Source organism: Cetorhinus maximus, chromosome 21, assembly GCF_964194155.1.
Source record: "Cetorhinus maximus chromosome 21, sCetMax3.hap1.1, whole genome shotgun sequence".
NCBI lineage: Eukaryota > Metazoa > Chordata > Chondrichthyes > Lamniformes > Cetorhinidae > Cetorhinus > Cetorhinus maximus.
The window spans coordinates 75,564,640-75,576,697 of NC_135899.1; the positions used below are offsets into that span (position 1 = coordinate 75,564,640).

General features: G+C 45.6%; 1 protein-coding gene across 2 annotated transcripts in view; it reads left to right on the forward strand.

Annotated features, from left to right (window-relative positions):
* The window catches only part of LOC144696006 (membrane-bound glycerophospholipid O-acyltransferase 2-like), a 67,766-nt gene extending 57,458 nt beyond the window's left edge, over positions 1-10,308 (forward strand). For both annotated transcript variants that reach the window (XM_078567170.1, XM_078567171.1), the window contains 6 exons: positions 701-893; positions 2,903-3,006; positions 3,844-3,908; positions 4,284-4,416; positions 6,471-6,622; positions 9,498-10,308. In XM_078567170.1, the coding sequence (XP_078423296.1) occupies positions 701-893; positions 2,903-3,006; positions 3,844-3,908; positions 4,284-4,416; positions 6,471-6,622; positions 9,498-9,693 (843 nt within the window). In that variant the 3' untranslated portion in view covers positions 9,694-10,308. The remainder of the gene's footprint in view (positions 1-700; positions 894-2,902; positions 3,007-3,843; positions 3,909-4,283; positions 4,417-6,470; positions 6,623-9,497) is intronic.
* The last annotated feature ends 1,750 nt before the right edge of the window (positions 10,309-12,058 follow it).

Below are 12,058 nucleotides of genomic sequence, written 5' to 3' on the forward strand. Positions count from 1 at the left end.
CCCGCCTCCGATCCATATTCCTGCATTAACCTGCCTCCGATCCATATTCCTGCATTAACCCGCCTCCGATCCATATTCCTGCATTAACCTGCCTCCGATCCATATTCCTGCATTCACCTGCCTCCGATCCATATTCCTGCATTCACCTGCCTCCGATCCATATTCCTGCATTAACCTGCCTCCGATCCATATTCCTGCATTCACCTGCCTCCGATCCATATTTCCTGACACCCATACCGACCAAAAAATCTCAGTCTTCAAAATTACTCCCAGCATCCACAGAGAATTGGTGCCACCAGCCTTGGCACCTGTCTAACTTCCCACTACCCCCTACCCTTTCCCCATTTCCCTGAAAAACTTTAGACAATTCCTTTTTGAGGGAAAGTTATAGTGCAGTTTCACTGTCCTTTCAGGCAGAGCATTTCAGATCACCACCAAATCCCTACACAAAAATAAATTCTCCCTTGTCTCCCCCTCGTCTTTTGTCAGGTTGGGCTGTTCTTGAAACAGATCAAACTTATAAGCAGAAGTATACGCTCAGGAATGTGAATTTGGGGAAAGGTGACGATGGAGTTAGGGGGTAGGGTAGTTGGGTAAAATTGACGCCCTCCTGCACCGGGGATCTTGCAATGTTACCGGTGAATCATCTGTTGCTGTGTTATCTCCTCATTGACTGGGATTTCATTGATTCTTTCCGTAGGGTGCCGTGGGATGTAAGATACTGATCTGTGCCGTGTGTGTGTTTATGCATCTGTCGCTTTTGGAAGTATTTCCCGTCTCCTACAATACAGACGACACCTTTATTGTCACAGGACCGGTCCCCGTGCGCTTGCTGTATCTCTACATTTCCCTCCTCGCCTGCAGGCCCAAGTATTATTTTGCATGGACGATTGGTAAGAGCAACATTCGACCTAATGCCTACAGCAGATTAATGGGACTGAGTACAGAAAATGCTAAAATGCTAGTGGACAGGCATAAAAAGTAATTTGAAAGGTCAATATTGGCCTTTATTTCAAGGCTACAGCAGTACAGAGCTTTGTTCAGACCCCATTTAGATTTCTGCACACAATTTCAGGTCCCACACCTCATCGAGGATATCTGGGCCTGAGAAGGGGTGTGACTGAGCCACATTGGAATAATATCAGGGTTAAAAGGCTAAAATATGAGGATGGGTTGCATTGATAAGGCGAGTATAGAAGATTAAAGGAGGGATTTAACTGAGGTGTTTAGGGTAAGGTAAAAGGTTGGACAGGAACTATTTCACTCTGGTGGGAAAGTCCAGAACAAGGGGACATAGCCTTACAATTAAAGCTAGGCTCTTCAGGGCTGATGGCAGGAATTGCACCAAGGGTAGTGAAAACCTGGAACTCTCTCGCGCCAAAACGCAGTGGACGCTGGCGGTCAATTGAAAATTTCAAAATTAAGATTGATAAATTTTTGTTACAAAACCATAGTGAGTAAATGGAGTTAAGACCCAGGTCAGCCATCTTCTAATCGAATGGCGGAATAGGTTTGAATTTCTGAATGGCCTCCTCCTGTTTCTATATTCTGAACAGGAATTGGTAGTAAACTGTCATTTCACCTCTGGTTTCTGGTTTCAAACCTCCCTACGCCCCCCTCCTAGATTAATGGTCAGAAAGTTTGTTCCCTCTGTCACATGCAGGAGGCTAAAGTGAAGTGGGCTGAGCACTTAATGCCTCCCAGTTCATCACGGGTTGGCAAGATGCCTCAGCGCAGCCATAAGGAACGTAATGTGGCAGCGACATTGCATACCTGAAGCTCCCACAAACAGCAATGTGCTATTGCGGGAAAAATAATGGGCAAATACTGGGAAGAACTCCAGTGCTCTTCTTCAAAATGGTGCAGAGAGAATTATTTTTTCCCAAAAATATATGTAATTCATAAAATTTGTAAAAGTACATTACTAAACATTCCGATTTGAATATTATAGACAGTACAATAAAATTCAACTGGTCTCCATTCAGCATGTTGCACTCTTAGGAGCCGCGATATAATTGTGAAACTCTTGATGTTTACAACATAAATTCCTTGTCAGGCAAACGGCCTGACAGCAAAAAAAATTTCCAATTGAAAATTACGGAAAGTACAATAGAATTCAGCCTTTCTCTATACAGAATGTTCCACTCTGAGGTGCCTCAATACAATTTCAATATTCTTCACATTTGCAATGTACATCCAACGTCAGACATCAAGCCCAAGGGGTTCTACACAGTCTCCAGCCCCAAATGCACTACGGCTGAAAGGCCTTCGACAGTGACCTTTCCCCATTGAGCCTTTTTGGCGGCTGCCCCAAGCTTTGGTGCGTCCCTCAGCACGTAGTCCTGGACCTCGTGCCAGTCTGCCAAATTTGGTTGTAGACAACTCTCTGCACTAGCAGGCCAGCAAGTTCCAGGCAGACCAAAGAGCGTCTTTCACCGAGCTGATGACCCTCCAGCTGCAGTTGATGTTTGTCTCGGTGTGTGTCCCTGGGAACAGCCCGTAGAGCACAGAGTCCTGTGTCACAGAACTGCTCGGGATGAACCTCAACAAAAACCACCGCATCTCTCTCCAGACCTTCTTTGCAAAGGCACAATCCACAAGGAGGTGAACAACGGTCTCGTCCCCACCTCGAGGGCAACCAGATACGACCTCAGTTTAGTATCTGACCTGAAAGACAAGACCTCTGACAATGCTCAATCCCTCACTGATACGTCAGCCTGGATTTTGTATTTAAGTCTTTGGAGTAGAGTTTGAACTTCCAATCTTCTAGCTCAGAGGCTGACACCCAGTGCATCCTGTGAAAAATAGTTTTGTTTGAGCAGGTTGTGTTGCCTGACTCTAGCCCATGGCCTATAGGCACAGGATTGGTGGGACTGGTTGTGACTGTTTGTTTTGCACACAGCTGATGCCGTCAATAATGCCGCAGGGTTTGGATTCACCGGATATGACAGTCGTGGTAAGCCTCGCTGGGACCTGCTCTCCAATCTTAACATCGTCAACGTAGAGGTAAGAACTGAAAAGTAATGCATGCAAAATGCATACACACAAGCCTACACACACAAACCTACACCCACATCAATGCACACATCCCTACACACAATGTACAATGATACTTACACACAAACACCTATTCCTGCACATACATCTACACAAACACATCTACACACACACCGTTATGCATATACAAACACCCGCCTACACGCACACACCCACCTACACGCACACACCCGCCTACACGCGCACACCCGCCTACACGCACACACCCGCCTACACACACACACCCGCCTGCACACACACACACCCGCCTACACGCACACACCCGCCTACACGCACACACCCGCCTACACACACACCCGCCTACACGCACACACCCGCCTACACGCACACACCCCTATATATAAATCCCTTTACACACACCCACACACATGCATATACACACTCCCACACACACTCCTACACATACTTCTATACATGTACACTCCTACATATACACCCCTATGTACACATCCCTAACACATCCCTACTCACACCCCTACACACACTGATCCTGATACACACACCCCTACACACACGCACACACTTATACACAAATATCTACTCCAACACTCAAAATCACATCTACACAGAAACCCCTACACACACACACATACCTACACATACACCATGTACATAGAAACCTAGGTAGCTACGCACACTCGTACACATCTACACCCTCCCCCTCAATACACACGCACACACAAAAGCGCGCGTGCACACACACACACACACACATACACATACATAAACACCCACCTTTACCACAAAATGGCTGAACTATAATTTATTGATGCTTTTATTTTTCAGTTTGCAACAAGCTTGAAGATGTTTATTGATAACTGGAACATACAAACAGCTCTGTGGCTCAAAGAGTAGGTAGTTCTGGTCTACAGCACTATACAAGCTCATAGTCTGCTTCATGTTACTGTCGTAGGTTGGTGAGGGGGTGATGGTATATGGATGATTAAATTTTACACAGCAAGTTATTGCGATCTGGAAGTGTGATGTTAAAAGATTTAATATTCAAAAGGAAATTGGATATGTACTTGAAGAAAAATATTTAGAGCTACGAGAAAGGGCTTGGAGTGAGATTAATTGGATAACTTTACTTACAAGCATACAGAGGTATGATGGACTGAATGGCCTCCTTCTGTGCTTTATTACTGTATGATTCCTTGAATCTCAGCATTTATACACTAATATAATGCTAAATTTTACTAATCAATGCTGCTGTTTCCTCCCATTAGAGTCTGTTATGATCGATGTCCATTCAACCCTACATTGGTGACATTCCTTCTATCTGCACTATGGCACGGTGTTTACCCTGGCTACTACTTCACCTTCATCACAGGCATGTTCATGACACTGGCAGCGAGAACAGTAAGTAACACTGGACAGCTTGGTCTGGTTTTCTGCAACGCAGTTGTACCTAAAGATTTGTAGACCATGAAAATCCTGGGGTCTGAATGCTCCACCATTACGAGACCACTTGCCCCTCCCCTCCCAAACACTTCTAGGATGGAATGGAAATCCCCCTATCCCAGAATCTGAGGGCAGTGTAATTGCCTGCAAGTTGCCGCTACATTAATGTGCCCCATATGCTCTCACATTTAAATAGCGCCTTTCACAACCTCAGAACGTCCCAAAGCTCGTTACAGTCAAAGGAAGCACCTTTGAAGTAAAGTCACTGTTGCAATTTGGAAACACTGCAGCCAATTGGTACACAGCAAGCTCCCACAAACAACGACGTGATAATGATCAGATAATCTGTTTCTCCTGATGTTCACTGAGGGATGAATGTTGGCCAGGACATTGGGGAGAATTGCCCTGCTCTTCTTTGAAATAGTGGACATGGGATCTTTTACATCCACCTGAGAGGGCATATGGCATCTCAATTTAATGCCTCACCTGAAAGACAGAACACCCAACAGTGCAGCCCTCCCTCAGTGCTGTATGGAATATCAGCCTAGATTTTGCGCTCAAGTTTTTTGGATTATGACTTTAAACACACGATCATTTGACCAAGAGTTCTACAACCAATGACCTTCTTACACAGAGCTGTCACTGTTGTAATCTGCTGTTCATGGTTGGAATATCTATATTGCTCATTGGGGTACCCTGTCAGACCATTTAGAAAAAAACATAAATTCAATGAAATAAAAGCAATGGGAGATGGAACCAGACCACAGTAATGAGAAGTGTGGTTTGGGAGGAGGGGTAAGAAAAGCTACGAAGGAACAAAATTGAAAGGACGCCAGGGATCCAAAAATGATGAGAGCTCCGAAGGTTCCGAGTGAGAGGCCTGGCATCTTGTGCAGTGGCCCCAACAAGCAATTGCTTCACAAGATTGCTTCTTGTGGCTGGTAGAGCAGGTCAGAGGCCGGGTATTCTTGTGGCAGGTCACTCACCTCATAAGTCACCCAAACCTGTCCACCATCTACAAGGCACAAGTCAGGAGTGTGATGGAATACTCTCCATGTGCCCGAATGAGTGCAGCTCCCACAACACACAAGAAACTCAACACCATCCAGGATAAAGCAGCCCACTTACTTGGCACCCCAGCCACCACCTTCAACATCCACTCTCTCCACCAGCAGTGCACCATGGCTGCAGTGTGTACCATCTACAAAATGCACTGCAGCAAATTGCCAAGGCTTCTTTGACAACACCTTCCAAATCCCCAACCGCTATTATCTAGAAGGACAAGGGCAGCAGGCACTTGGGGAACACCCTTACCTGCAAGTTTCCCTCCAAAGACATACCATCCTGACTTGGAACCGCATCACTGTTCCTTCACTGTCGCTGGATCAAAAACCTTGTAACTCCCTTCCTAGCAGCACTGTGGGTGTACCTACATCACATGGACTGGAGTGGTTCAAGAAGCGAGCTCAGCACCACCTTCTCAAGGGCAACTAGGGGATGGGCAAAAAGTGCTGGAGGATTAAAAAAATGATTGAACAAAGAGCATCCGCTGGGAACATAGGAATAACAGTAATAACTTGCATTTATATAGTGCCTTTAACATAATAAAATGCTCCTAGGCACCTCACAGGAGCAATTGTCAAACAATATTTGACACTTAGCCACATGAGGAGATATTAGCACAGGTGACTAACAGCTTGGCTAAAGACATAGGGTTCTAAAACGCATCTCAAAGGTGGAGAGAGGTAGAGGAGAGGTTTAGGGAGGGAATTCTAAAATGTAGGACTGTAGGCAACTGAAGGCCTAGCTGCCAGTGGATGAAAATCAGGGATATGGAAGAGGCCAGAATTGGAGGAGGGTAGAGATCTCAGGACATAGAAACAAGGAATAGTCTAGACATTCTCCTCTTGCACCCCAACATTCAATTAGGTCACAGCTGATCTGTACCTTAACTCCATTTACTCAAACCAGGTTAATTTTTCTTCTGTGTGTGTTTGTTTGTTTTTATCCAGGTTAGAAACAATTTGAGGCCCTGTTTCCTAAAATCACCAACACGCAAGGCATTCTACGATGTGATGACGTGGGCGACTACACAGGTCGTTGTGAGTTATACTGTGGCACCATTTGTCCTCCCATTTGTGGACACATCATTCAAGTTTTACAGGTGAGTCAAAAATACCAATAGATCAAAGTAACATATCATTTATGTTCCTCACCTTGCTATCAGGGACAGCAGAATGTAATATAGGTAACTTAAGGCGCTGTTATTAATAACTAGCAAATAGTTATTATCTTATTATCCTATTACAGGTTGTGGGTGGCACTAACAAGGCCAGCATTTGTTGCCCATTCCTAATTGCCCTTGAACTGAGTGGCATTTCAGAGATAGGTTAAGAGTGCTTTGTGCTCTTGCTGTCTTTTGGTTCCCCGATGTTGGTAATAATCACACTTCAAGCTAGGAAATATCAGAACTCATTATCTTTAACTTGCTGCTGTCTTGTCCAATAGAAGGACCGGATTGAATTGGTTCTGCTACATATCACATTAGTCTCTGGTGCAGCAATGAAATATGGCCCCAGAACACTTATACATATCAATTAGTTCCTAGCTGATTAGTTCCTAGTTCTTCACAGACAATACAACAGCATGTAACAAAGAGGCAACTACATTGCTGTGAGTCTGGAATTAAATATAGGCCAGACCAGGTAAGGATGGCAGATTTCTTTCCTTAAAGGCCATTAGTGAACCAGATGGGTTTTTACAAAATTCAATGGGAGTTGTCATGGTCATCATTACTGAGACTAGCTTTACGATCCAGCTTTATTAATTGAATTTAAATTCCACCAGCTGGTAGGGTGGGATTTGAACCCATGGACCCAGAGCATTAACCTAAGCCTCTCGATTACTAGTCCAGTGACATCACCACAACTCCACCATTTTGCCCTAACTTATCTGTAACCCAACACTCCATAAAAGGTCCCTCCATCCTTCTTCCTCTCGAATTGGGTATCTATCAGGAAAGATTCCTCCCTCCCCAACCAGCACCCCATGATGTGATAGGAAGTCACGCTTTACCTGGTTAATCTGTAGACACTTAGCTCTGGATTTCAATTTTCAAATGATCACTGGACATCTTCTAATGGAAAGTGGACGACTGTAAAATAACCAAAATGGTGAGCAACCTGTTTCAGACTCTCGGTTGGGTGCCTGGTCATTTTATTTGTTGGTCAGCCAATTAATGTCATGAGTGGCCTTTCTTTGCTTCTATAGCTGCAATTTTAAGTGGCGAAAGAACCAGACGTGAGATGAGGAGGCCTTTTTTTTAGTGCAGTGAATTGATAAGATGTGGAGTGTGCTGCCTGAAAGGTTGGTGGAAGCAAATTCAGTAGTAATTTTCAAAAGAGAATTGGATAAATACTTAAAAGGGAAGGAAATTGCAAGGCTGTGGGGAAAGATCAGGGGAGTGGAACTAATTTTGTAACATTACATCAAATTTGCAATATGGAAACAGGCCATTTGGCCCAAACAGTCCATGCTGGCATTTATGCCCCACTTGACTTTTCTCCCGTCTTTCCTCTTCTAGCTCTAACAGCAGAACCCCCTATTCCCTTCTCCCTCATATGTTTGTCGAGCCTCCCCTTAAATACGTCTACACTCTTCACCTCAGCCACTCCCAGTGGTAGTGAGTTCCACGTTCTCACCAATCTCTGGGTAAAGAAGTTTTTTTTTCTGAATTATTTATTTGATTTTTTGGTGACTATCTTATATCAATGTCTCTAGTTATGCACAACTGAAAACATTCTCTCTTTATCCACTCTGTCAAAACCTTTCAGAGATTTAAAGACCCCTAGTAGGTCACACTCAGCTTTCCCTTTCCTAGAGACAAGAGACCTATCCTGTCAGTTCTCTCCTGATCGGAATATTCCCTGCATTTCTGGTATTATCCTTAAAAATCTTTTTTGAACTATTTCCCGGGTGACGAACCATCCCAGATTTTATGGGATTGCCTTGGAATTTGCCTTGATGTCCTGGTCCTTAGTGTCCAGGGACCGGGTGTTTCCTGGGACACCATTTATCACGAATCTCTCCAGTCAGTGACCGGGGAGATTACTCAGAGTCCCCTCTTGCGCCTGCCCAAGCGTCTTTAGTGTCTGCACATGCACATTGTGCTGCTGAGCGTGCGTGGTTCAGAGCCCGCACTCAGCCATGAGGAACAGGACCACTGCCCGGCACTTTGCTCTCTAGAGTTGTTCCATTTTGGTAGGTGGGTAGTTGGGGTTAGGAGGTCTGTGAGGGGGTTAGTCTGATGGGGGAATGGGTTCAGTGGCAGGGGGTTGGAGGTCCGACAGCAGCACCCAGGCCCGGGGTGGGAGGGTCTGGGGTCAGGTGGACGGAGGCACTCAGGGGCCTGAGGGGGTGGGCAGTCGGACAGGCCAGATTGGAAGGGTTTCCAGGCAGGCCGAAGGGGGGGGTGGAGGTCTGGCAGACCCGAGGAGGATGGGGGAAGAGAGGGGCTGCTGAGTGTGCAGGGGAAAGGAGGGGGGGGTTGGAGAAACAGGCTGCTGAGTATGTCTGTCAGGGGGAGGGGAATTGGGCAGAAGCATCTGTGTGTTGGGGAACAGCAAGGAGAGTCTGGGATCAGCGTGGAGCTCCAAGGGGGCAGTGTGTACAGCATCAACAGGGTCAAGGAGGCAGACTATAAGTATTTTACACTGTATACAGAATGTTGTGATGGACATAGGCCTTTCACTGAGCAACTCATTTTTCCCTCCTCCACCCTGCTGATGTTGTGCATATTGTCCCTTTGAAGTTCCCACTTCTGGGTCTATACTTCCTCCCCCACCTCTCGTCTCTGATCCCGCCAGCACTTCCCCCACCCCTGTCTTCTGGTCTCATCTGCACCCTCTCTTTTTCTTTCCCCCAGGGTTGGTCACTCTGACAATCTCCAGTGCCTCAGTTTGAAGTCTGCTCTTTCAAAGAGCTGGCGGAGGTGCAATGGGCTGAACGATGAATTCAGTATCTGTATTTTGTCCCCTCAGGACTTGGTACTTCGGTTTGCATATCATCGCTATTGTCCTTATCCTGGTGTTGCCAAAGAAACCACGCTGTACGTCCAAGGAACAACAGGAGCTCCAAGTGGCTAAACAAACGGTGATGAAGCACCATTGCAACGGGCAACAGAATGGACGATCACTTGTGGACAGCAACCAAAACCATCGAATGAAGATTGATTAGTGGAGAAAGGGACACTGAGAACTTGGGAGGAAGGAGAATGTTTGATGGACTATTTTATGCAAAAAAATTGCAGCCAAAGAAATCTCATTCCCAATATCCTTAATGTTATTCGCAATACTATTGAAAGCTGCTCCGCAATTCAGTGTTGGCTGAAGAAAGTATTTTTTGGTTATTAAGGACTAATTGTGCAATAATCAAACCTTTTGGAGGGGCATTTTAAACCCCGCTGTACCTATGACAGGGGGGAGAGAATCGAGGGGAGGAGGGGGATGAAATTGATTCAGCCGCAAAACCCAAACCCTACTTGATTTCTTAAGGTACTTGTTTGTGTTTTAACCCACGTGGATGTCGAGCTGTCTAAGTAAGTCACTCATTATAGTATTTAAATGAGGCTCCTGTCCTGATGTTTTGGCAGTGATTTGAAATCAACACCTTCTGCACTGTTTTCCTGGGGTTCGGGAAACATGGCAGCTAAAAGGAGGCAGGAGCAGTCGGATCCTGGAGGTAAGTGCCTACCTTGTGAGCCAGGAAGGTTGCTTCCCTCCCTTGACCCCAGCCTGTCAAGCAAGCCTTCCATTGTGATTGGACAGCCCCATAACCACCCCCCAACCCCCCCCCACCCCCGCCACCCCACCACCCACCAATCCCCGGTCTTTCCTGATTGTTGGGGACCTTCTGCTGCTGCTGGCTTTCCCAACTCTCAATCTGGCTGCCCGCCAGGCAGGAAATGAAGGAAAAAATTCAGCAGGGCCTCCCCATTTCCGGGTTTCCCCCTGTCCCCCTGCAAATTCACTCCCCTGCGCTGTCTCTGCCTCACTGTACAGATCTCGGCCTTTGACTCTCCTCGATCGGTTTTAATATTGTAGGTGCTTTGATAACATTCCTCCTGGAAAAACTACACACCACAGTTTGCAACCTTAAATATATCAGACTAAGACTTTAAAACATAATATAGCACCCTTGCCCTTTGAGCTGCACATCCTGCATCAAGGCTATAAAACTCTAGTTCAGCCCCTGATGGAGTACTATGCCCAGTTCTGGTCACCACACTTTAGGCAAGAGGCCAAGGCCTTGGGGGTGAGGGTGCGGAAGAGACTCACTGGAACGGGATGAGCAATTTCTGCTCATTCAATGTGGAGAGACCGGAAAAGCTGTGGTTTTCCCGCTTAGAACAGAGAAGGTTAAGGGAAGCTTTAAAACAAGTGCTCAAAATTATAAGGGGTTTTGCTGGAGGAATTAGGGAGAAACTGATTCCAATGGCAGGAAGGTCAGTAACCAGAGGATGTAGAATTAGGGTATTTGGCTAAAGAACCAGAGAGGAGATAGGGAATTTTTAAATTTAATTCAGTGGGTTATGATGATCTGGAATGCATTTCCTGAAGGGGTAGTGGAAGCAGATTCAAAGGTAATTTTCAAAAGGGAATTTAATATATAATTGAAAAGGATAAAATTTGCAAGGCTATGGGGAAAGGGCAGGGGGTGGAATTAATTCAATAGCTCTTTGAAGGAGCCAGCACCGGCAAGATGGGCTGAATGGCCACCTGCTTCTACGATTCTAAAAGTCAGTGACTTGGAAGTGATATTGGCGGGGGTGGGAGGGGTGATGGATGAGAGATATATAGATAGAGAGAGAAAAAGAGATTGTAGGATTCACAGTTGTGTTAAATACCAATACTAGCTCCCAGCAGTCATCACGCAGCCAAACTGGGGGTTAGCTGCCCCTCAAAAGGGGTAAATGTGATCAGCGAAGGGGCGAGTGTAAATGAACAGGGCCAATTTCATTAATCGCTGCTCTCCTCTGGGTCACTGGATGTGTAGTTGAGATGCAGAGTTAACTTGCCAGGTGCTACATGCACACAAACAAGTTTCCTCCCACCTTACATCATCTCACCCCATGTCCTCATCTAACATGTCCACATATTTCTTTATCCTTCATATACTTATCTAGATTCTCCTTCAATGTACCTGTCCTATTTGTCTTAACCACATTCACACCACTCTCTGAGTAAAGAGTTTCTCTAGAAGTCCATATTGGATTTATTATATTTATGGCCTCCAGCTTTGGAACCCCCCCCCCCCACCACCCCCTCTAAAACAAGTGAAAACATCATCTCTATGCTTACCCTAATCAAACCTGTTAACAATTTTAAAGACTTTAATAGGGTCACCTCCCAGCCTTCTCTTACCCATCCTGTGGGTATCTCTTGATTTCAAATGAAACTGTTTTCGTCGGTCTTGGAGCTGGAGTCACTAATGTCCACACCAGCTTTACAGTTTAATCATTTGAGTTTTGGGTCTGAACTGGAGATAAGCTGTAGGAATTGGATTCACAGCTATTGTGGAAGGTGTGTTGTTGGGAATTTTT